Source organism: Coregonus clupeaformis, chromosome 19 (assembly GCF_020615455.1).
Source record: "Coregonus clupeaformis isolate EN_2021a chromosome 19, ASM2061545v1, whole genome shotgun sequence".
Taxonomy (NCBI): domain Eukaryota; kingdom Metazoa; phylum Chordata; class Actinopteri; order Salmoniformes; family Salmonidae; genus Coregonus; species Coregonus clupeaformis.
Genome location: NC_059210.1, coordinates 14,250,323 through 14,277,490, shown reverse-complemented (window position 1 = coordinate 14,277,490; position 27,168 = coordinate 14,250,323). Strand labels below are relative to the sequence as shown.

General features: G+C 43.1%; 1 protein-coding gene and 1 long non-coding RNA gene across 2 annotated transcripts in view; both read left to right on the top strand.

The window, feature by feature from the left end:
- The first annotated feature begins 2,167 nt into the window (after nt 1–2,167).
- LOC121531296 lies at nt 2,168–5,241 on the top strand. The gene is made up of 3 exons (XR_005994114.2): nt 2,168–2,494; nt 3,517–3,631; nt 4,656–5,241. It is a non-coding gene; the product is annotated as an uncharacterized LOC121531296 (long non-coding RNA).
- Nucleotides 5,242–11,663: 6,422 nt separating this feature from the next.
- The window catches only part of LOC121531683 (ankyrin repeat, SAM and basic leucine zipper domain-containing protein 1-like), a 36,330-nt gene continuing 20,825 nt past the window's right edge, over nt 11,664–27,168 (top strand). The window contains exons 1-4 of the mRNA XM_045205199.1: nt 11,664–11,771; nt 12,189–12,393; nt 14,086–14,202; nt 16,299–16,410. Of these exons, the coding sequence (XP_045061134.1) occupies nt 11,664–11,771; nt 12,189–12,393; nt 14,086–14,202; nt 16,299–16,410 (542 nt within the window). The remainder of the gene's footprint in view (nt 11,772–12,188; nt 12,394–14,085; nt 14,203–16,298; nt 16,411–27,168) is intronic.

Sequence of the window (27,168 nt, the reverse complement as noted above, 5' to 3'; positions counted from 1 at the left end):
CAACAAGTTACACTACACAAAAAGGACTAATTCTGTGGAACGACCCTTCTACACTTTGAAATAGCAAGAACAAAATGAATAGTGTGGGCTACATCCAATGACTTTAAAATCAAATAGCCTACATAATGCACAATCCTGTACAAAACGGTATTATATTTTAATAACATGAGTCCATTTACTCACAAAACGTTAATTCACTCATAGTTAAATCCTTCAAAACAAGTTGAGATAGGAAACAAATGATTCTACAATGTAATTCACAAATTACTGTAGAATGATCAGATCACACCCTGTCAGACATCAAAAGGCATAGTACCAACAATTCTTACAATCGTATTCTGAGATTACACGAGCAAAAACAAACAACATGGATCTGCTAACAGAGAACTTGAAACTTTCTATCAGCTTAATCACAATTTAATCAGTCCAGTTTTAGGGAGGATGAAAAAGTCAAGACATTCCATTATGGAACACAGTAGTCTTTAATAAGCGTGCTAGTGGGCTACAAACAGTGTTCTCTCACATCTTGACCCCTCATTATAATCAGTACACTCTTAGAAGAAAAGGTGCTAGAACCTAAAAGGGTTTTTCGGCAGTCCCCATAGGAGAACCCTTTGAAGAACCCTTTTTTGGTTTCAGGTATAATCCTTTTGGTTCAATGTAGAACCCTTTCCACAGAGGGTTCTACATGGATCCCAAAAGGGTTCTACCTTGTACCAAAAAGGGTTCACCTATGGGGACAGCCGAAAATCCCTTTTGGAAGCCTTTTTTCTAAGAGTGTAGGACACATCAGGTATGACGGAGACATCATACAAAATCCCTATGCTCTTGTGCCGGGTTACAAACAGTGTTTCTCAGTTCACCATCAGGTGAGACCATACAAAATCCCCATTCTCCACACAGCTACTATGGTCAGGGCCGTAACCAAGGTTTGAGTTTTAGTGAGGTCTGGAAGGAAGGGGGGCTGTTTCTGAAAGTTGAAGCTCATTTACTGCATTTCTCTACAATAAAAAAACTTTTAAATGCTATTTGGAGAACAGCAAAAACAAGCGAAAATGACCCCAGACATTACCACCTTGGCTGCTGAAGGTTCATTCACCTCAGTCGATCTACAAACACATAGCCTATTAGTTATACAATTGTAATGTTATACCCCTGAAAGAGGGAAATATGAGAAATGATTCACACTGACACGTAGCATCAGCGACGAAACGAAAGCCTATGACTTTTTTTTTACTGGATTGTTTGCATTTTGATTGCATAAGGAAGATAGGCCATGTGGAGATGATCATATATGATTAGTACAGATTTCCTTAGGGGACCCCACAAGGGGCCCCGACCCCAAGTTTGTTAACCACTGTACTAACCTCTCTGCTTGCTTCCTCTGCTTTGCAGCCTGCCTCAGCCACACCACTGATCACTGCTGAGTGCCACATCACTGTCTGTCTCAGTAACCTATGAGAACTTAGTAGCATATTATTTTCTCCATTTAACGTTAGCTTCTTACTTCATCCTAGCTGGCTAAGTAATACTTGCCAGAACCCTTCAACATTACTGCAATTAAAGTCTCTGGTGGCAGCTATAAGCGAATATTTACCAGTTGTGCACTCATTCTCCGAGAGTCGGTTTTTGTTTGTTTGGGTATGTCTGTAGAGTGGCGGGACAGTTTTTAAATATTTTTTTCCCCGGTATCTCGCAAACACACTGTCTGCAGTGTCTCTAGTTGCCTAATTGAGCGGACTCCGAGCTGGGGTATTTCGTTTCACATCTCAGGCCCTCGGCCTGTGCAGCGAGAAGGTGGAGTTAGACTTTTGAGAGAGTGGTGAATGTGCTGCTAAAAAGGCAAATCCGTGAGCCAAATCCGGGGGACGCAGGCGAACATAACGAACAAGCCACTGTTCATGATTCCACTCGTTCACAAAGAGGCAGGCGCTAATAGAACTGATCAAGAATATATGCGTTCTGAGCTTTGATTTACACTGGGAGCAATATTTTGACCCGTAATTAGGTGGGACTTGCGAAGCAAAAGTCCAGACTTTAGATCTTCGTCATACTTCTTCTTATTAGGTGGGACTTGCGTAGCAAAAGTCCCGACTTTAAATCTTTGTCGGAAAAACCTCCACATTTCTTCATGCAAACTCGCATCGACAAGTAGCAAGTAACCTAGTAAGTAAAGCCAAATAGAATAACTAGTAGATATTATAGCCTTTTTGTAGTTTCTCGATTACATAATTAATATTGTGTATTTATCGTGGATGTTGTTGTTTAGCATTTTCAAATTACCTACCTTAGCATTTTTTATTACTATAATTTTTTTAAAATTACCCTGGCCTTTATAGCTAGCTAGCTAACCTTAGGTATCTTTGTTGATAGAAGCAAGGATGGTTCTGTGATACGTACCAGATTGTAACCACTACTCCGATAAGCACACATGTGCATTTTATAATTTTCCAACCTCTGTAACCGAGAAGCGTCGCTGGAGCCGTGTGATAAGGTAAGCGGTTTGCTAGCTGCTAGCATACTATTTGGGGTAATAAGTCAAAGATCTGTGGTTAGCTAGGTGCTTATGAAAATTAACTAGATAACCACCAACTGTAGTTACGTGTATAACACATGTTACCTTCCTTACAAGTAAAAATAAAACCAGCATAAGCTAGCAAAATGACTATTGTACCAAGCCAGCTAGTTAACCTTAGCTCACGGTTCGTGTAGTGATACTTTTCAACGTGGTGACATGCTAGCTAACGTTAGCCCACCAAGGCAGGGATATTTAGCTAGCTAGTTAACGTTAACTCGCCATTCGTGTAGTCAAGACTTTTCCACGTGGTGACATTAGCATTTAACATCTAACATTAGCATGGTACCAGGGCGAGGATAGTTAACTAGCATGTCACCATTTAGTAAAGTCTGACTACACGAACGGTGAGCTAATGTTAGCTAGCTAGCTAGCTAAATATCGCCTGGTGGGCTAATTAGGCACCTTGGTTGGCTAGCTAGTTACATTAGCTAACTAACGTTACACCGTATCTCACCGTCGTGTAATCAGACTTTCCTGACATGCAGTGACATGCTAGCGAATGTGCCTAACGTTAGCGATTAGTGCTAGCTAACGTTAAATATCCCTGCCATGGTGGACTAGCTAGCATGTCACCACGTGTGGGGTCTGCAGAAAAGTCTGACTACACAAACAATGAGCTTACGTAACTAGCTAGCTAACGTTAAATATCCCAGCTCTGGTGGGCTAACTAACATGTCACCACGTGGAAATGTCTGACGACACGAACAGTGAGCTAACGTTAACTAGCTAGCTGATAAATATTAATGAATTTGTCGATATATCTGCACAGTATGTTTGTGTATGGTTCTCATGATTTAGGATTGGGTGTTGAGGGACCACTTGTCACATTGTCCAAGGTGTGTTTGTGTTTTGATAAACAATGGATTTTCTGTCCAGATAAAGATGGTGATACAGCATTGAAAAAGACCCCCCACTGACCAAATGACTTTGTTTTCCAGTCCAACAGGAGTGCATCCCTCAGGTCAACCGGTGCATGGACATCCTGTGCCAGTGTGATCCAAGCACGAGAGTCAGTTGTAGAGACTACAGCAGATCGAGCATGTGGACGGACAGGTCAGTAATTCATCAAATGTAATACAATATTGTGTAAAACATTGAATTTATAGATGTACTTTTGTCTCCCCTTTTGTCTCCCCATGAGGCATGACATGCAGAACATCTTCAGGCTCCCCCCATTAGAAGCAGTGCATGATGTTCAATGTCACCCTCTGCAAGGAGATCTGCCGGAAGTAATGGCTCTCCCATCCTTAAGATGTACTCTCTCTCTATTGCTCTCTCTCTAGTTAAGCAGTCCAGATGATTTTCGTAGGGTGTGTCCTATCCAACTCTACTTACTTCTTATTTGGAGTCCAATGGAAACATTGAAGTTTCAGGCACCTCCACCATGGCACAGTTACAGAATGTTTCTCACTGAGATGCATTTTGGGGGCTCAATGTTTTTCCCATACAAACCACAGAAACTGTTTTGTTCCACGAATGCATCTGTTGTACATGACTAATCAAATGACCCGTGAAGTCAGTTAGACGTCAGTCCCTTTCAGACAATCCGTCAACCACTGTTGGACCTCCTTAGTGATGTTGCGGCTCAGAGGGTTTTAACTTTCCTCTTGAGAATTAGAATCAAAAGTAGTCGTATAGCTCATCGCAAGACATCACCTCTTTCGGCAAATAGTACCCTAGACTGTCCTGATCATCTAGTTGAGCATTCCAGAGAAATCCTCCATCCCTGCAGTAATGACCCATCCACATAGTGATACTCATATGATTTTCCAGCTCAGCATTCTGAGGGAAACATTTGCCACAAATGGTGTTCTCCGTGTTCTATGAAAATGGAGTGAGTCAACTCGTTGTCCAGTGAGTGAGGCTTGCCTACATAGTGTTTAGTTATTAGCCTAGTTGTGGTTTACTTCCACTAGAAGGTCCTTGTTATTCCCACCAGGTGTTTCTTCAGGCTGTGTAGTGCACCCAGGGGGGGCCCCAAGACCGAGTTTGGGAAACCCTGCTATAAGTAGCATAGGCCAGTTGAGGCCATTCTCAGTCATTTCTGCCTGTACATCTCTCCTCCATGTGTTTCTAGGTCTCCCTCTGTTCCGTATGGTGCAAAGGACCTTACCATTGAAGAGGCAGTGAAGTCGAAGGATTTTTATATCCAGGAGGAGGGAGGGTCTTACCGGGTCTCTGCTGCACATCACATTGCTTTCCTGTCCAACTTTAAGGTTTGATGTGTTAACTGGATGGTCATTGACTGAACTGACGTAGAAGTTGCTACTCCAAGTCAGATGGATCTGCAGAAGCAAACCTACTCAGTGTACCGTTCGATGCACTCCTTCAAGCTACTCCTGGGAGTTGCAACTAATGCGGTTATAACATACTTTTTTATCACTTGACTTATCAAATACAATGGGAAGGATCATACAAATTAATACTGTGAATACATATAGCTTTATGACAGTGGTTCCCAACCTGAGGTACTAGGACCCCTGAAGGTTCTTGGCCTATCCACAGGGGGTACTTGAGAAGACTCATGAGACCATAGGCCTAATGGTAAAATGCACATGTGGGGGTACTTCAGGGGTACTCCGGGCTGAGCAAGATTCAGTTGATGGTACAGTAACCGAAAAAGGTTGGGAACTACTGCTCTACAGTGCCTTCGGAAAGTATTGAGACCCCTTGACTTTTTCCACATTTTGTTACGTTACAATCTTATTCTAAAATGGACAAAATAATGTTTTCCCCTCATCAATCTACACACAATATCCCATAATGACAAAGCGAAAACAGGTTTTAAAAAACTGAAAGACCTTATTTACATAAGTATTCAGACCCTTTGCTACGAGACTCAAAATTGAGCTCAGGTGCATCCTGTTTCCATTGATCATCTTTGAGATGTTTCTACAACTTGATTGGAGTCCACCTGTAGTAAATCCAATTGATTGGACATGATTTGGAAAGGCACACACCTGTCTATATAAGGTCCCACAGTTGACAGTGCATGTCAGAGCAAGAACCAAGCCATGAGGTCAAAGGAATGGTCTGTAGAGCTCCGAGACAGGATTGTGTCGAGGCACATATCTGGGGAAGGGTACCAACACATTTCTGCAGCATTGAAGGTCCCCAAGAACACAGTGGCCTCCATCATTCTTAAATGGAAGAAGTTTGGAACCACCAAAACTCTACCTAGAGCTGTCCGCCCAGCCAAACTGAGGAATCGGGGGAGAAGGGCCTTGGTCAGGGAGGTGACCAAGAACCTGACGGTCACTCTGACAGAGATCCAGAGTTCCTCTGTGGAGATGGGAGATCCTTCCAGAAGGACAACCATCTCTGCATCACTCCACCAATCAGGCCTTTATGATAGAGTGACCAGACAGCAGCCACTCCTCAGTAAAAGGCACATGACAGCCCACTTGGAGTTTGCCAAAAGGTACCTAAAGATTCTTAGACCATTAGAAACAAGATTCTCTGAATGTCCTTGAGTCGCCCAGCCAGAACCTGGACTTGAACCCGATCGAACATCTCTGGAGAGACATGAAAATAGCTGTCTAGCAACGCTCCCCATCCAACCTGACAGAGCTTGAGAGGATCTGCAGAGAATGGGAGAAACTCCCCAAATACAGGTGTGCCAAGATTGTAGCGTCATTCCCAAGAATACTCGAGGCTGTAATCGCTGCCAAAGGTGCTTCAACAAAGTACTGAGTAAAGGGTCTGAATACTTATGTAAATGTGATATTTCCGGGTTTTCTATTTTGTAAATTTGCAACGTAACAAAATGTGGAAAAAGTCAAGGGGTCTGAATACTTTCCGAATACACTGTATGACAGACCACTCCTAAAAAGTAAATACTGTGAATTTGAAGATTTGTCTCTGGATGTCTAAACAATAAATATGTCAATAGATTTTTGATTCATTCTCATCAATGACAACATTCTAGAACTGAGTTATCACTCATCTAAGTCTGGCATCCAGGGTAATCTGGTTAATGATTATATAACATTGATTATGGGGCTCTTTCCTTGTAGAATGTTGACAGCTGTATAGAACACACTGTATTGCTAAGATGCTCAAACTTTACTTAATATCTACACTCACCGACACAGGATCAACTTTATCCCTCATGCTGGCCCTGACCAAACCGGTAAATTGCCCCTCGTCATAGCTGCACTTCCCCACATGGCCAGACTTATAATAGTCTTCCCACCTTTTAATGCTCATGGTCATCCTTGAAAAATGCAATAAGGTCTGAAATAGAGACCAACATACAAACAATTTATATAGGCTAAGTAAAAACGTTTTTTTATTTTTGTATCTACTGCTCTGCTAACTAGCTAGCTAAAGTGTAGTCAGTGGGTAGCTAAGACAGACAGAAAGGGGACGGAAGAAGTTCAACACATTTAATTCAATTAATTTCAATACAGCACATGGATTCCTCATTGATTGGGCACAGAAGGTAGCTGACAGTGTCGGCTAGAGTTGACGTGCAGGAGCTTCCTGCAGGAACTTGTAGTCTTGCATGAGGTCTTCTCTGTTGCTAATTAGCACTTCAAATGTTTTAGAGTAAATTGAGGCCAATATATTGATCAAACTCACCTTGTCTGAGAGAGAATTACCGGTTATCAAAACGTCACGCCAAGGTAAGCCTACACCAAACACATACTTAATTTGAAGTGTTTCTAAAATCTCCTATAGGAAAAATGAATGGTGGAAAAACGACTGGAACCATTTCCGTGTTTGACCACTAGGTTTTATGGGTATTATGGGCATCCATTGTGGGGCTCAATTAACTCCAAACCAACGCTGAGATGTTTACATTTTTTACATTTTAGTCATTTAGCAGACGCTCTTATCCAGAGCGACTTACAGTTAGTGAGCGCATACATTTTTCATACTGGCCCCCCGTGGGAATCGAACCCACAACCCTGGCGTTGCAAGCGCCATGCTCTACCAATTGAGCTAGAATTTACACTGACCCTACTTAGATTGCTTGTCAAAAGATTTTTGATACTATATACACTGAACAGATATATAAACGCAACATGCAACAATTTTAAAGATTTTACTGTGTTACAGCTTATATAAGGAAATCAGTCAATTGAAATAAATAAATTAGGCCCTAATCTATGGATTTCACATGACTGGGAATACAGATATGCATCTGTTGGTCACAGATACCTTAAAATAAAAGGTAGGCGCATGGATCAGAAAACCAGTCAGTATCTGGTGTGACCACCATTTGCCTCATGCAGCGCAACACATGTCCTTCGCATAGAGTTGATCAGGCAGTTGATTGTGGCCTGTGGAATGTTTCCCACTCCTCTTCAATGGCTGTGTGAAGTTGCTGGATATTGGCGGGAACAAGCTGTCGTACACGTCGATCCAGAACATCCCAAACATGCTCAATGGGTGACATGTCTGGTGAGTATGCCGGCCATGGAAGAACTAGGATATTTACAGCTTCCAGGAATTGTGTACAGATCCTTGCGACATGGGGCAGTGCATTATCATGCTGAAACATGAGGTGATGGCAGCGGATGAATGGCACGACAATGGGCCTCAGGGTCTTGTCACGGTATCTATGTGCATTCAAATTGCCATCTATAAAATGCAATCATGTTCGTTGTCCGTAGCTTATGCCTTCCCATACCATAACCCCACCACCACCATGGGGAACTCTGTTCACAACATTGATATCAGCAAACCGCTCACACACAACGCCATACATGATGTCTGCCATCTGCCCGGTACAGTTGAAACCGGGATTCATCTGTGAAGAGCACACTTCTCCAGCGTGCCAGTGGCCATCGAAGGTGAGCATTTTCCCACTGAAGTCGGTTATGACGCCAAACTGCAGTCAGGTCAAGACCCTGGTGAGGATGACGAGCACGCAGATGAGCTTCCCTGAGACGGTTTCAGACAGCTTGTGCAGAAATTATTCGGTTGTGCAAACCCACAGTTTCATCAGCTGTCCGGGTGGCTGGTCTCAGATGATCCCGCAGGTGAAGAAGCCGGATGTGGAGGTCCTGGGCTGGCGTGGGTACACATGATCTGCGGTTGTGAGGCCGGTTGGACATACTGCATAATTCTCTAAAATAACGTTGAGGCGGCTTATGGTAGAGAACTTAACATTAAATTATCTGGCAACAGCTCTGGTGGACATTCCTGCAGTCAGTGTGCCAATTGCACACTCCCTCAAAACTTCAGACATCTTTGGCATTGTGTTGTGTGACAAAACTGCATATTTTAGAGTGGCCTTTTATTGTTCCAAACACAAGGTGCACCTGTGTAATGATCATGCTGTTTAATCAGCTTTTTGATATGCCATACTTTTCAGATGGAGGAGGGATTATCTTGGCAAAGGAGAAATGCTCACTAACTATTTATTGCACACAATTTTAGCAATGGAACATTTCTGGGATCTTTTATTTCAGCTCATGAAACATGGGACCAACACTTTACATGTTGCGTTTATATTTTTGTTCAGTGTAATTCAAACTCATGTTAATTTATGCAAATGTTAAAAGGTTATAGTTATAGACACTCTTGCACACACACACACACTTGTTGGGCCCCCCACCTCGCGGAGAAAACATTTTAGTGGCCCCGCTCCTCATGGTGGAGATAAAAAATATTCATTTTTTAAAGTAAGAAAATGTGCAATTCTACACATTTTGCCATGGGGCCCCACAAGGGCACGTGCTCAGCCCCCTCCTGTACTCCCTGTTCACCCATGACTGCGTGGCCAAGCACGCCTCCAACTCAATCATCAAGTTTGCAGACGACACAACAGTAGTAGGCTTGATTACCAACAATGACGAGACAGCCTACAGGGAGGAGTGTGGTGCCAGGAAAATAACCTCTCACTCAACATCAACAAAACAAAGGAGATGATCGTGGACTCCAGGAAACAGCAGAGGGTGCACCCCCCTATCCACATCGACGAGACCGCAGTGGAGAAGGTGGAAAATGTAAAGTTCCTTGGCGTACACATCACTGACAAACTGAAATGGTCCACCCAAGCAGCAAGTGTAGTGAAGAAGGCGCAACAGAGCCTCTTCAACCTCAGGAGGCGGAATAAATTTGGCTTGGCACCTAAAACCCTCACAAACTTTTACAGATGCACAATTGAGAGCATCCTGTCGGGCTGTATCCCCGCCTGGTACGACAACTGCACTGCCCGCAACCGCAGGGCTCTCCAGAGGGTGGTGCGGTCTGCCGAACGCATTACCGGGGGCACCTACAGCACCCGATGTCACAGGAAGGCCAAAAAGATCATCAAGGACATCAACCACCCGAGCCACTGCCTGTTCACCCCGCTATCATCCAGAAGGCGTGGTCAGTACAGGTGCATCAAAGCTGGAACCGAGAGAATGAAAAACAGCTTCTATCTCAAGGCCATCAGACTGTTAAATAGCCATCACTAGCACATTAGTCTGCTGCTGCCTGTTGAAATCACTGGCCACTTTAAGAAATGGAACACTAGTCACTTTAATCATGTTTACATATCTTGCACTACTCATCTCATATGTATACTGTATTCTATTCTATAATATTCTACTGTATCTTAGTCCATGCTGCTCTGTCATTGCTTGTCCATATATGTATATATTCTTAAATTCCATTCCTTACTTAGATTTGCGTGTATTAGGTATATTTGTTGTGAAATTGTTAGATATTACTTGTTAGATATTACTGCACTGTCGGAGCTAGAAGCACAAGCATTTCGCTACACCCGCAATAACATCTGCTAAACACGTGTATGTGACAAATAAAATTTGATTTGATGATAACATTTTGCAGCTTTACAGCTAATTTCCTGAAATTCTACACATTTTGCCATGACTTATGACATGTTAATGATATCTGAGTGAGAGTGACTATCTAAATCAATGGGGGGCCCCTGACCTGGGCATGTGCCCTGCGTGCCCGGTCGGTATTTGGCCATTATTACTACAAGTTTAGATATCTGGCTAGACTAATTTATCAAACTAAAAAATGTTTGGCTGACATGGCTAATTGAGTGACTGACATAACAAGTAAGTTGAGACCCCGACTGAGTTCCTAAAAATAAAAAATATCTACTGGGGCTCTAAGCGACCGTTTACATACATCCACCCACCACTTATGCTGCTGCAATATTGTTAACTAAAATTATCCTGCTACCAGTCACTTTCTCCTAATCCCTGCCTATGTAGCACGTGTGGATGTACTCCTCAGCCTGAAGTATCCCCAGTTGCACCAGAGAATAGATAGCTTTTCGAAACAGAACGTAAGCTGGCGACAATGTAAGCTTGCGAGATCAGCATGGTTCATACGAGGCTACAGTACATTTTACGTTTACATTTTAGTCATTTAGCAGACGCTCTTATCCAGAGCGACTTACAGTTAGTGAGTTAGTGCATACATTTTCATACTGGGCCCCCATGGGAAACGAACCCACAACCTTGGCGTTGCAAGCGCCATGCTCTACCAACTGAGCTACAGGGGACTTCATTGAAAATATAGTACTGGCACTGACCTTGTATATAGCTTCCTCTCTTATTTCTCGAACTAGGCAGGTATCCTACTTTTAGAAGTGATTGGTTTGACAATCATGCAGGCTGGCATGGCTGCAACAAACAACAGAACATGCTCATTCTTACAACTAAAACTGGACTGGAAACTTCAAAGGCAAATAGGTTGCCCCTTTGGTCCGTCAGTTTTCCACTGGGTAGAACGCTGAAACGTTTTTACAACACGCCCAATTCCTGTTCTTAAAATACATGTGGATTCTGGTCTAGAACACTGATGTATACTGTATATTAACGGTCTAGACCAGGATGCGCAAACTTTACCTGAATCGGACATTGTCATCCGAGTGACCTCATGGAGCGCCCTCCCGTGGTCACGTGCGTCTTTTTACAGAACACACTCTTCACGCCACTTCGATACAAAGTGATTTTCGTAGCAGGTTAGCAGACCATTTTCGCTAACCCTAACTCTTTTCCTAACCTTAACCTCAGTCTCCTAACCTGCTATGAAAACGTAACTTAGGTATCAAAGTGCCGTGAAAATAGTGTTTCCCTGTTTACAGAACATCCATACTCGAGCCATCATGTCCGACAAGGTGGAATATGCCTTCCCTGCAGGAGACGAAAGCGATGGGAGCAACGACGAGTGGGACATTGGATTTACAAAGTCGAAAAAGTACCCCTTCATTGAGGTGACACATATTTTCTATTTGTGAATTGCATATCTGACATCTTGCGCTCGAGCCAGCTAAAATGCTAACGCCAGCTAGCTAGCTAAATGTTTAAGATGAATTAGTTTGGTATTTGCCAGCTCTGTTGAATGCATAATAACTTGGCAGATTATCTCGTTTGAATATGAGCTAAGACAACCATTTATCTTGAGTATTTTTGTTGTTTAGTTACGATACATTTTTTATCTAGCTAGCTAGTGCGTGCACGTACCAGTGCGAGAGGAAGATGGTAAATCCCATCCAGCAGGTGGCGACAACTGTCCCAGACGATGTGTCTTGTCTAGTAGTTTATGGCCAGGCTAGCTTCATGACCTAGCTACCGACCAGACAACAATCACTTTTTAAATACAACACACAGTGAAGTACTCATAATTTAATGTACCAGCATTGTGTCATTCATTTCTTACAGAAAGGCATTTCACTGTACTTGTGCATGTGACATTAAAACTTGAAACTAACAGACCAGAATTGTATTTTCAGAGCACAGCTGCAGTGGTCCCAGAAGCAGAGGACAAGGTCTCTACCTTGAAAAGAGCCATCAACACCAAAGATGTCCAGTTGGTTCAGCAGCTGTTGGACAATGGCAGGTTTTAGTAATGAACAGTACATTCTACATTAGGAAATTGCCATTATGACTTTGTAAGATCTGTTGCAATTTTGAAATTGAAGCACCAGTTATACAGAGTCTGCCTTTACTGAATATTGTAATGTTTTGTTTTAGCCCACTTGTTCAGGCAATGTTCTGTAAATGAGTGTTTGCAACCTTGGGTACTGATCTGGGTTATTTTTTTAATATATACAGTACCAGTCAAAAGTTTGGACACACCTACTCATTCCAGGGGTTTTCTTTATTTTTACTATTTTCTACATTGTAGAATAATAGTGAAGACATCAAAACTATGAAATAACACATATGGAATCATATAGTAACCAAAAAAGTGTTAAACAAATTAACATATATTTTATATTTGAGATTCTTCAGAGTAGCCACCCTTTGCCTTGATGACAGCTTTGCACACTCTTGGCATTCTCTCAACCAGCTTCATGAGGTAGTCACCTGGAATGCATTTCAATTAACAGGTGTGCCTTGTTAAATAGTTAATTTGTGGAATTTATTTCCTTAATGCGTTTGAGCCAGTCAGTTGTGTTGCGACAAGGTAGCAGTGGTATACAGAAGATAGCCCTATTTGGTAAAAGACCAAGTCCATATTATGGCAAGAACAGCTCAAATAAGCAAAGAAAAACGACAGTCCATCATTACTTTAAGACATGAAGGTCTGTCAATCTGGAAAATATCAAGAACTTTGAAAGTTTCTTCAAGTGCAGTTGCAAAAACCATCAAGCGCTATGATGAAACTGGCTCTCATGAGGACCGCCAGAGAAATGAAGACCCAGAGTCACCTCTGCTGAAGTTAGCGCTGGCCCCTCTGTCCAGCAGCAGCTTGGCGATGTCATAGTGAGCCACGTGCACAGCACACATCAGTGGTGTCCACTCAAACCCCAGCCTTGTCTCCACGTCCAGGTCACTTAGTGGGACTATCATTTGTTTTTCAACAGGACAATGACCCAAAACACACCTCCAGGCTGTGTAAGGGCTATTTGACCAAGAAGGAGAGTGATGTAGTGCTGCATCAGATGACCTGGCCTCCACAATCACCCGACCTCAACCCAATTGAGATGGTTTGGGATGAGTTGGACCGCAGAGTGAAGGAAAAGCAGCCAACAAGTGCTCAGCATATGTGGGAACTCCTTCAAGACTGTTGGAAAATAATTCCTCATGAAGCTGGTTGAGAGAATGCCAAGAGTGTGCAAAGCTGTCATCAAGGCAAAGGGTGGCTACTACATGATTCCATATGTGTTATTTCATAGTTTTGATGTCTTCACTATTATTCTACAATGTAGGAAATAGTTAAAAGAAAGAAAAACCCTGGAATGAGTAGGTGTGTCCAAACCTTTGGCTGGTACTGTGTGATTCTCTTTAGGGGGTAGATCAGCTTTAATATTGCAGATAGATTGTTGCTTCCATCAATGTAATTGTCTGCATCATTTCCAATCCCCAATATATATATAAAATATATGTTCCTTTATTATTTTCACCTAACCCTACCACCCCTCCCCTAATTGGAGTAAACTAATGGGCAACAACAGGCTTCTACTTCCAGCTTATAGATAGTATATGGATTTTACTGATCTGGGGTCTTTGTGCCCAGTCAAATAACTAAGTGCTGTAACTCTGTAAGGACTGGTTTAACCTTTCTAATCCATGCCGTGTTAGGCCTGGACGTGGAGACAAGGCTGGGGTTTGAGTGGACACCACTGATGTGTGCTGTGCACGTGGCTCACTATGACATCGCCAAGCTGCTGCTGGGGGCCAGCGCTAACTTCAGCAGAGGTAAGACAGACGTGTCATATTATGTAAGCTACATACCATGCCCTCACCAGCACTCGGATGTTGACTATGTCCCGGTGCACTACAGGTGTGAAATTATGTTGCATTGGAGTTTAACAAAAGTACAGTGCAAGTTAATAGGCCTAAACGTTGAATCATTCCGCCAGGGTGATATTTTTGGAACGTTGTGGTTTTTCAGGGTTTCACAGACAGGTGTGTGTGATATAGAATTTGACTGATTGCTGCTAGACACTTTCACATCTTCCAGTTTATGCAAGTCTCTGCTTGTAGAAGAGAGACCATCTTCCCTACCCAGCACTGTAGAGACCGAAAACTAAGAGAGATAGAGAGAACACTGCCGCTGACTACATCAGCCCGTCAGAACTAGGACAGATGGCGGGTTACTGAAACAGAACAGCCACAATGGACAAGGAAAGGAAGGAATTCTGTGATATCGAACGACACAAGCCTTCCGTGGTCAGACTTAATCCTCCCGTCCTCCGACGGGCCACTTCTGCTTTCCATGAAGCACACACACACTGCACTTGAAGCACACACATGCACACCAACGCACACACGGTGATACACAGTGACCCCCCCCGCATCTTCTTTCTATTTCCACACGTGCCCCGGCCAAAGACTGGAGAGCCAATTAGAAGCCCTCCCCACATAGCTTCATCTGCCATTACTTAATATCTATGACGTTAAAGAGGAACCGTCGAAAAACATGCCGCTAATCCACCGGTGTGTTTTCAGTTTACAGCTCCGACTCTCATATTCCTGTCCTCTCTCTCTCGTGGAGAAATTGAATGCATCTGTCGTCGTATCGGTGATCTTGGAAAGGGAGACGAGTTTAAATCATGGATAGACTGAGGACAGTGCTACCACGGTTGTGTGCTACGGGTGTCAAGGTCTGTGTGTATGTTATTCCAGTCAGTACATATGGGAGGGATGGTTGTGTACAATACGTGTGTGTGTGTGTGTTTGTCTGTGTGTGTGTGTACACACCGTGGCGGCGACTGTTGCCAGAGGCTTTGAAAGGAAACAATTAAACAGGAGAGCAGCGGTCATTACCTAATTTGTGTTCCGCCAAGAGAGAGAAAGAGAGGGGGAGGAATGCAGGAGTGATTGATAAAGCTGGTACACAGAGCGTGGCGCTGTCGTCATAGCACTGGGCCAAGCCCAGACTTGTATTTTTCCCCGGACCACCGCAGACACAAACGGTCAGTCTGGTTGCAACTGCCCTCAATGGTTTCTCCCCCCTAAAACATACTCACAGACACACACACTCCACACACGCACCCAGTCAGTGCATGCCGAAACAGGAATTAATCAGATTGCCATCACTCCTGAGTCCTTATCGTGTTCCGAGTCTGAGATGTAAGACAAGGCCACTGAAGTCAACCCCATAAAGAACACCACAGTTCCCGGGTTAAGATAAAAGGATATCGATCAAATCAACATTCACAGGGCCAATTTCGAAATTGTAATTATTATGCTGTCTCATCCTGCGCTGTTTGGTGTTTTTATTTTATTTATTTATTTAACCTTTATTTAAATAGGCAAGTCAGTTAAGAACAAATTCTTATTTACAATGACGGCCTACAAAAAGGCAAAAGGCCTCCTGCGGGAACGGGGGCTGTGATTAAAAACAAATAATACAAAAAATATATAGGACAAAACACACATCACGACAAGAGAGACAACACTACATAAAGAGAGACCTAAGACAACCACATAGCATGGCAGCAACACATGACAACACAGCATGGTAGCAACACAACATGACAACAACATGGCAGCAACACAACATGGCAGCAGCACAACATGGTAGCAGCACAAAACATGGAACAAACATTATTGGGCACAGACAACAGCACAAAGGGCAAGAAGAAGGTAGAGACAACAATAAATCACGCGAAGCAGCCACAACTGTAACTCTTGTGACTCTTGATTGAATGTGTAATGTGAATTATCCATTGACATGGTCATTGGTTTTGTTTGTCATTGAATTGTGTCTAGTTAAATGATAGTCATAAGATTATGCATGGACTGAATATTCTGTCCCAGTACTAATGCTCTTTGTGTGCGTCACATAGACCAGTACACGGTACTAATGGCTGCATGCACAGCTTCTGCCAGCGAGGACAAGATCGTCCAGTGTGTGGAGCTGCTCTTGTCCAGAAACGCTGACCCCAACACATTCAACAGGTGAGAGACTCTGTTTGTGTGCATGTCTTTGTCTGTGTCATGATGTGAATTTCATGTCATTTCATCATAAGACATGGTACATTTTATAATCTGCAGCACAGGGACTGGTATGATATAGCCTCTGATGGCCAAGCTTGTGAAACACTACTATGTTGGCATCGCATAATAGACGTGAACAGCAACATGTTATTACATTCATTAAGGGTTGGAGTTCGCATTTATCCACCGTTTTGGTGATGCTGATATAAATTGTGTAATGGGTCATGCTAATTCTGTTATTCTTGATTCGATTTTTTAATGTGAACTTTTTATTACTTTAGACATTATGTACTTTGATGGAAAGTACCAGGACTGAAGCAGTGTTTCCCGTTGCCTGGCAACCATGTCTTGACCCTGGCTTTGACCACCTTGTGACTTCCTCCTGTGCTGTCCAGTGTCCCTTTTCACCACTACACCACATGGAGTACAGTGTTTGTGTGTGTCTCGGTACAGTGTGTTGGTCTGCATTTATCTTTTGTGTGGAATGCCCTGTTATGGCATCTGCATGCACACATACCCAGATTCCCTTCAGACAGACAATAAACACTTATAGAGGGGGGGGACTAAACAAGAGTAAGAGAAGCCCTCCTCCACACCACCTAAACTCACTGTACTGCCTGATGCTACCCAGGCACAGAGTGAGGGAGGTATGGAGAGAAGCAGGGAGGGAGGGAGGGAGAGAGGAGGGAGGATTCTGGAACCACTTACCCGTTGTCATTATCTCTGGACATTTCTCATGGCAAGCCAAGGATAAAGCCCCGAACTTAGCCTTCTCCCCTCCACCTCCGTTGCCCTTCGCCCACCCCTCACAAACTCTCCGCTACCCTTGTCTCATGCCCGCCACCCGTGCCACACACCGCCCCAAGCACTTCAACACACACACACACCGTCCAGAAAGAGAGTGAGAGCAGGCGGTGGAAATTGATTGTTTCCTCTCCAGACAAAATATTTGAAGAACGGTAACGAGAGACAGAAGGGATGCGGTCGAGAGGAAAGGGGGGAACAACGGAGTTACAGCAACAGGGGGAAAAGAAAGGGGACCAGGGGTGCTTGTGGGAAACATGCCCCCCCTTGGCCTTAACGTCTGAGTATTTGACCAGCAATTCACACCAGATGCATTTCTTTCCCTCAGCCTTATAAACAAATGAACCTTTTAAAGATGGTGTGTTTTGTTCAGGAGCAAGATGTGTTTTGTCCACTCTCTCAGCCTACGGCAGGGATCATCAACTAGATTTTGTTTCTTTTCTTGAGCAGATGGTCAGGGGGCAGGAACATAATTTGTAGAATGCAAATGGACCGCAAGAAGCCCGAACAGATATATTATTTGACTAAAACATAACCTTTTCAAACCTTGCTTACATTTCTATATTATGCCTGGCAATAATTTGGAACAGATGTCCAAAATTAAAATAATTTGGAGCTGAAGTTTTTGTATTTTTATATATTATTTAAATATATGTATATGCTCAGAAAACTTGGGGGGCCATATAAAATCAGTTTGGAAACCATGGCCTACAATAACCTGGACCATTGGATGGTGCAGCAAAGTGCGGTCCTTTTGCATAGACAACAGGCTATACACTGAGTATACCAAACATTAGGAACACCCCCTCTTTTGCCCTCAGAACAGCCTCAATTCGTCAGGGCATGGACTCTACAAGGTGCTGGCCCATGTTGACTCCAATGCTTCCAACTGTTGTGTGAAGTTGGCTGGATGCCCTTTGGGTGGTGGACCATTCTTGATACACACAGGAAACTGTTGAACGTTAAAAACCCAGCAGCGTTACAGTCTTGACACAAGACTGAATGGCACACATACACAATCCATGTCTCAATTGTTTCAAGGCTTAAAAATCCTTCTTTAACCTGTCTCCTCCCCTTCATCTGTGTGTGTGTGACTGACATTTATAAGGGATCATAGGTTTCACCTGGTCAGGCTATAAATGGAAAGAGCAGGTGTTCTTAATGTTTTGTACACTCAGTTTATGATCACATCTCTGGTTTGTCCTCTGCATCCTCTACTGTGTCTGTCCTCTGGCTTTTGAATACCAGGTGAAAGTCGAGCCTTTTCCTCCAGTCTAATGACCTGTCAGTTGGATTAGAGCTGGAAATCAGTTTCAGCTGAAACCTTTGAGGAGATGAGGACTGTTTGGGACGCAGGATGAGAGTAGGCAGCCTCTGTGTGGTGTGGTCACCCTCTCCAGAGGTTATGAACAGGATATGTACTGATTATAACCTGTCACAATGGTTTCATAGGGCTTCATAAGAAGGGGACTTTGATCGTTTTATCTAGTATGGTTGTTTTATCTCTCAAGGCCATTGTTCTCAGAGTTGTGACGTCGGAGTTGTGTTTGCTCAAAACCGTCTACGTATCGATTCTCTGCTCGTCTGGAACTGGTGATCAAAAACACATACAGTACAAACACACACTCTGGCTGTACCCCCGCCGCGAGCGAATGACCTTGTCACCTGTTTGCCACTGAGAACAATACCTGGGGAGAAACAGGTTTGCAGGACACTAAAACACTCAGTGACGCTCAGTAGCCTGTCTCCTGCGGTCAGAGGAAGTAAAAAGTGAATACCTGGAATGTGTCAGGATGATAGATTACTACGCCCCAACTCACCTAGATGTCACCAATACACACAGATTTACCAACTCTCGCTCTCTCACACACACACATCCTCCCTCTCTGTCCCTGGGAAACGTCACATATTGTGATGAATGGCCACAGGGCATTCCCACACCTCTGGACTGATGCAGTTTCTCACCCTCTGTTCTGTCAGTCACGGGTGATAAAGTTGAGTTGTGTCAATGGTTATTGACACTTGCTGGTTTGTTGCTCAACACAATAGGATGGGTGACCAATGGCATGGGCTGCCTCACTCTTGCCCAATAACATTGTGTTTTGGGTGTTCCCCAATGATAGAAGGGGGGCCCCAGTGAAAAAGTTTGAGAACCACTGACCTAGAGCAGGGTTTCCCAAACTCTGTCCTGGGGCCCCACCTGGGTGCATGTTTTGGTTTTTGCCCTAGCACCACAGCTGATTCAAATAACCAACTCATCATCAAGCTTTGATTATTTGAATTAGCTGTGTAGTGCTAGGGCAGAAACCAAAATGTGCACCCATGGGGGGCCACAGGACAGAGTTTGGGACTGACTTAGAGGACAGCTTGTTCGGGCCAAACAGTGTGGTGAACCACTTATAGTTGAAGTTGGAAGTTTACATACAGTTAGGTTGGAGTTATTAAAACTCGTTTTTCAACCAGTCCACAAATTTATTTTTAACACACTATAGTTTTGGCAAGTCGGTTAGGACATCTACTTTGTGCATGACGCAAGTAATTTTTCCAACAATTGTTTACAGACAGATTATTTCACTCATAATTCACTGTTTCACAATTCCAGTGGGTCAGAAGTTTACATGCACTAAGTTGACTGTGCCTTTAAACAGCTTGGAAAATTCCAGAAAATTATGTCATGGCTTTAGAAGCTTCTGATAGGCTAATTGACATCATTTGGGTCAATTGGAGGTGTACCTGTGGATGTATTTCAAGGCCTACCTTCAAACTCAGTGCCTCTTTGCTTGACGTCATGGGAAAATCAAAAGAAATCAGCCAAGACCTCCGAAAAATAATTGTAGACCTCCGCAAGTCTGGTTCATCCTTGGGAGCAATTTCCAAACGCCTGAAGGTACCATGTTCATCTGTACAAATAATAGTACTGTTTGGAGGAAAAAGGGGGACGCTTGCAAGCCGAAGAACACCATCCCAACCGTGAAGCATGGTGGTGGCAGCATCATGCTGTGGGGGTGCTTTGCTGCAGAAGGGACTGGTGCACTTCACAAAATAGATGGCATCATGAGGAAGGAAAATTATGTGGATATATTGAAGCATCATCTCAAGACAGCAGTCAGGAAGTTAAAGCTTGGTCGCAATGGGTCTTCCAAATGGACAATGACCCCAAGCATACTTCCAAAGTTGTGGCAAAATGGCTTAAGGACAACAAAGTCAAGGTATTGGAGTGGCCATCACAAAGCCTTGACCTCAATCCTATAGAAAATGTGTGGGCAGAACTGAAAAAGCGTGTGCGAGCAAGGAGGCCTACAAACCTGACTCAGTTACACCAGCTCTGTCAGGAGGAATGGGCCACAATTCACCCAACTTATTGTGGGAAGCTTGTGGAAGGCTACCCGAAACATTTGACCCAAGTTAAACAATTTAAAGGCAATGCTACCAAATACTAATTGAGTGTATGTAAACTTCTGACCCACTGGGAATGTGATGAAAGAAATAAAAGGTGAAATAAATCACTCTCTCTACTATTACTCTGACATTTCACATTCTTAAAATAAAGTGGTGATCCTAACTGACCTAAAACAGGGAATTTTTACTAGGATTAAATGTCAGGAATTGTGAAAAACTGAGTTTAAATGTATTTGGCTAAGGTGTATGTAAACTTCCGACTTCAACTGTAAGTAATACAGTACTTACAGTAATTGTTTAACTTAGACTACTTACTCTAAGTTACAATTTGTTTTATGTTACCCTAGAGGTGTCAAAGCCAAGTGCTGCAGTGTGAAGACTGTCTGTTTTGAAATATGTTCTCCCTTACAGCATGTTTCCATAGAGAACATAACCTGGCCAGGTCTACTGTAGCTGGTCACTGAAGAGTTGAGGGCTTGGTGTCTGTCTCCCTCCAGTGGTTTTAAGTGTTCAGAGGTTCTACCACGCATTCTGTCTTACCTAGATAGGCAGAAGACAAATTGAGATTGGGAGAAGACAAATGTCCGTTTGTAAACATTTTTGACATTCTATTCCATTTCATTCTAGGGTGTCCAATCAAAAACTCATATTTTGGCAAATGGGTAAAATAAGGTTAATTGTGTAAATACTCCTATAAGAAAACCAATGGTCCAAATCTCATGTCTCTATCATAATCCTTTCAAAAGTTATTGGAGTTTATTTTTTTTTACCCTTATAGGATGGCCAGAATTAGGGTGACTAAACCAATGGAGGCCAGATACAGTGCATTCGGAAAGTATTCAGACCCCTTGACTTTTTCCACATTTTGTTACATTACAGCCTTATTCTCAAATTGATTAAATAAACATGTTTCCTCATCAATCTACACACAATACCCCATAATGACAAAGCAAAAACTGGTTTTTAGAAATGTTTGCTAATTTATAAAAAATAAAAACAGAAATATAACATTTACATAAGTATTCAGACCCTTTGCTCAGTACGTTGTTGAAGCACCTTTGGCAGCGATTACAGCTTCGAGTCTTCTTGGGTATGACGCTACAAGCTTGGCACACCTGTATTTGGGGAGTTTCTCCCATTCTTCTCTGCAGATCCTCTCAAGCTCTGTCAGGTTGGATGGGGAGTGTCGCTGCACAGCTATTTTCAGGTCTCTCCAGAGTTGTTAGATCGGGTTCAAGTCCAGGCTCTGGCTGGGCCACTGAAGACTTCACTGCCCCTGCATTGTCTTGGCTGTGTGCTTAGGGTCGTTGTCCTGTTGGAAGGTGAACCTTCACCCCAGTGTGAGGTCCTGAGCACTCTGGAGCAGGTTTTCATCAAGGATCTCTCTGCACTTTGCTCCGTTCATCTTTCCCTTGATCCTAACTGGTCTCCCACTCCCTGCCGCTGAAAAACATCCCCACAGCATGATGCTGCCACCACCATGCTTCACCGTAGGGATGGTATTGACCAGGTGATGAGCGGTGCCTGGTTTCCTCCAGACGTGATGCTAGGTATTCAGGCCAAAGAGTTCAATCTTGGTTTCATCAGACCAGAGAATCTTGTTTCTCATGGGCTGAGAGTCCTTTTAGGTGCCTTTTGGCAAACTCCAAGCAGACTGTCATGTGCCTTCTACTGAGGAGTGGATTCCGTCTGGCCATTCTACCATAAAGGCCTGATTGGTGGAGTGCTGCAGAGATGGTTGTCCATCTGGAAGGTTCTCCCATCTCCACAGAGGAACTCTGGAGCTCAGGTTCTTTGTCACCTCCTTGACCAAGGCCCTTCTGCCCCGATTGCTCAGTTTGGCTGGGCGGCCAGCTCTAGGAAGAGTCTTGGTGGTTCCAAACTTCTTCCATTTAAGAATGATGGTGCAAATTTACACAGGTGCACATTTTTGGTACCCTTCTCCAGATCTGTGCCTCGACACAATCCTGTCTCTGAGCTTTACGGACAATTCCTTCAACCTCATGGCTTGGTACCTTATATAGACAGACAGGTGTGTGCTTTTCCAAATCATCTCCAATCAATTTAATCTACCACAATGGACTCCAAGTTGTAGAAACATATTGAGGATGATCAATGGAAACAAGATGCACCTGAGCTCAATTTCGAGTCTCATAGCAAAGGGTCTGAATACTTATGTAAATAAGTGTGTATATATATATATATATACACACACACACACACACAGTGGGGAGAACAAGTATTTGATACACTGCCGATTTTGCAGGTTTTCCTACTTACAAAGCATGTAGAGGTCTGTAATTTGTATCATAGGTACACTTCAACTGTGATCAAAAATCCAGAAAATCACATTGTATGATTTTTTAAGTAATTAATTTGCATTTTATTGTTGCATGACATAAGTATTTGATCACCTACCAACCAGTAAGAATTCCAGCTCTCACAGACCTGTTAGTTTTTCTTTAAGAAGCCCTCCTGTTCTCCACTCATTACATGTATTAACTGCACCTGTTTGAACTCGTTACCTGCCACACACTCAATCAAACAGACTCCAACCTCTCCACAAAAGCCAAGACCAGAGAGCTGTGTAAGGACACCAGGGATAAAATTGTAGACCTGCACAAGGCTGGGATGGGCTACAGGACAATAGGCAAGCAGCTTGGTGAGAAGGCAACAACTGTTGGCGCAATTATTAGAAAATGGAAGAAGTTCAAGATGACGGTCAATCACCCTCGGTCTGGGGCTCCATGCAAGATCTCCCCTCGTGGGGCATCAATGATCATGAGGAAGTATTTGATCCCCTGCTGATTTTGTACGTTTGCCCACTGACAAAGAAATTATCAGTCTATAATTTTAATGGTAGGTTTATTTGAACAGTGAGAGACAGAATAACAACAAAAAATTCCAGAAAAACGCATGTCAAAAATGTTATAAATTTATTTGCATTTTAATGAGGGAAATAAGTATTTGACCCCCTCTCAATCAGAAAGATTTCTGGCTCCCAGGTGTCTTTTATACAGGTAACAAGCTGAGATTAGGAGCACACTCTTAAAGGGAGTGCTCCTAATCTCAGCTTGTTACCTGTATAAAAGACACCTGTCCACAGAAGCAATCAATCAATCAGATTCCAAACTCTCCACCATGGCCAAGACCAAAGAGCTCTCCAAGGATGTCAGGGACAAGATTGCAGACCTACACAAGGCTGGAATGGGCTACAAGACCATCGCCAAGCAGCTTGGTGAGAAGGTGACAACAGTTGGTGTGATTATTCGCAAATGGAAGAAACACAAAAGAACTGTCAATCTCCCTCGGCCTGGGGCTCCATAAAAGATCTCACCTCGTGGAGTTGCAATGATCATGAGAACGGTGAGGAATCAGCCCAGAACTACACGGGAGGATCTTGTCAATGATCTCAAGGCAGCTGGGACCATAGTCACCAAGAAAACAATTGGTAACACACTACGCCGTGAAGGACTGAAATCCTGCAGCGCCCGCAAGGTCCCCCTGCTCAAGAAAGCACATACAGTGGGGAAAAAAAGTATTTAGTCAGCCACCAATTGTGCAAGTTCTCCCACTTAAAAAGATGAGAGAGGCCTGTAATTTTCATCATAGGTACACATCAACTATGACAGACAAAATGAGAGAAAAAAAATCCAGAAAATCACTTTGTTGGATTTTTAATGAATTGATTTGCAAATTATGGTGGAAAATAAGTATTTGGTCAATAACAAAAGTTTCTCAATACTTTGTTATATACCCTTTGTTGGCAATGACACAGGTCAAACGTTTTCTGTAAGTCTTCACAAGGTTTTCACACACTGTTGCTGGTATTTTGGCCCATTCCTCCATGCAGATCTCCTCTAGAGCAGTGATGTTTTGGGGCTGTCGCTGGGCAACACGGACTTTCAACTCCCTCCAAAGATTTTCTATGGGGTTGAGATCTGGAGACTGGCTAGGCCACTCCAGGACCTTGAAATTATTCTTACGAAGCCAGTCCTTCGTTGCCCGGGCGGTGTGTTTGGGATCATTGTCATGCTGAAAGACCCAGCCACGTTTCATCTTCAATGCCCTTGCTGATGGAAGGAGGTTTTCACTCAAAATCTCACGATACATGGCCCCATTCATTCTTTCCTTTACACGGATCAGTCGTCCTGGTCCCTTTGCAGAAAAACAGCCCCAAAGCATGATGTTTCCACCCCCATGCTTCACAGTAGGTATGGTGTTCTTTGGATGCAACTCAGCATTCTTTGTCCTCCAAACACGACGAGTTGAGTTTTTACCAAAAAGTTATATTTTGGTTTCATCTGACCATATGACATTCTCCCAATCCTCTTCTGGATCATCCAAATGCACTCTAGCAAACTTCAGACGGGCCTGGACATGTACTGGCTTAAGCAGGGGGATACGTCTGGCACTGCAGGATTTGAGTCCCTGGCGGCGTAGTGTGTTACTGATGGTAGGCTTTGTTACTTTGGTCCCAGCTCTCTGCAGGTCATTCACTAGGTCCCCCTGTGTGGTTCTGGGATTTTTGCTCACCGTTCTTGTGATCATTTTGACCCCACGGGGTGAGATCTTGCGTGGAGCTCCAGATCGAGGGAGATTATCAGTGGTCTTGTATGTCTTCCATTTCCTAATAATTGCTCCCACAGTTGATTTCTTCAAACCAAGCTGCTTACCTATTGCAGATTCAGTCTTCCCAGCCTGGTACAGGTCTACAATTTTGTTTCTGGTGTCCTTTGACAGCTCTTTGGTCTTGGCCATAGTGGAGTTTGGAGTGTGACTGTTTGAGGTTGTGGACAGGTGTCTTTTATACTGATAACAAGTTCAAACAGGGGCCATTAATACAGGTAACGAGTGGAGGACAGAGGAGCCTCTTAAAGAAGAAGTTACAGGTCTGTGAGAGCCAGAAATCTTGCTTGTTTGTAGGTGACCAAATACTTATTTTCCACCATAATTTGCAAATAAATTCATAAAAAATCCTACAATGTGATTTTCTGGATTTTTTTCTTCTCAATTTGTCTGTCATAGTTGATGTGTACCTATGATGAAAATTACAGGCCTCTCTCATCTTTTTAAGTGGGAGAACTTGCACAATTGTTGGCTGACTAAATACTTATTTTCCCCACTGTATACAGGCCTGTCTGAAGTTTGCCAATGAACATCTGAATGATTCAGAGGAGAACTGGGTGAAAGTGTTGTGGTCAGATGAGACCAAAATCGAGCTCTTTGGCATCAACTCAACTCGCCGTGTTTGGAGGAGGAGGAATGCTGCCTATGACCCCAAGAACACCATCCCCACCGTCAAACATGGAGGTGGAAGCATTATGCTTTGGGGGTGTTTTTCTGCTAAGGGGACAGGACAACTTCACTGCATCAAAGGGATGATGGACGGGGCCATGTACCGTCAAATCTTGGGTGAGAACCTTCTTCCCTCAGCCAGGGCATTGAAAATGGTTCGTGGATGGGTATTCCAGCATGACAATGACCCAAAACACACGGCCAAGGCAACAAAGGAGTGGCTCAAGAAGAAACACATTAAGGTCCTGGAGTGGCCTAGCCAAAATCTGTGGAGGGAGCTGAAGGTTCGAGTTGCCTCTGTGATTGCCAACAAGGGTTTTGCCACCAAGTACTAAATCATGTTTTTCAGAGGGGTCAAATACTTATTTCCCTCATTAAAATGCAAATCAATTTATAACATTTTTGACATGCGTTTTTCTGGATTTTTTTGTTGTCATTCTGTCTCTCACTGTTCAAATAAACCTACCATTAAAATTATAGACTGATCATGTCTTTGTCAGTGGGCAAACGTACAAAATCAGCAGGGGATCAAATACTTTTTTCCCTCATATATATATATATATATATATATATATATAACATTTATTTTATACATTTGCATCATACCCAAGAAGACTCAAAGCTGTAATCGCTGCCAAAGGTGCTTCAACAACGTACTGAGCAAAGGGTCTGAATACTTATGTAAATGTTATATTTTTATTTTTAATAAATTAGCAAACATTTCTAAAAAACAGTTTTTGCTTTGTCATTATGGGGTATTGTGTAGTAGATTGAGTTAAAAAAAATAATTTTATCAATTTTAGAATAAGGCTGTAACGTAACCAAAATGTGGAGGAAGGGGTCTGAATACTTTCCCAATGCACTGTATATCACCAGTAGTACATTTACCTTGAATTCCTATAAATTCTAATCTACAATGTTTGTTTGGTTAAAGGCAATGTCTGTTAATGCATTCAATATATTATTATTCCAGTATTTTACCGTTCTCATTGTCTGAGTGGACATGTTGTTTGCAGAGCGCACAACCTATGCTACACTTGTGAGAAACAAGTTTTGGTTTATTTCATTCCATTTACGAGTTTTGTCAATTTAGTAATTGTCTTTTGTTTGGAGCGCTCCTGACAATGTTGAGTAAGGACGCGCACCTGATTACGCATAGAAGTAGGCCTACAGGCTACCTAGCCTGTACACAAATGTAGGCACATAAATGTGCCCATT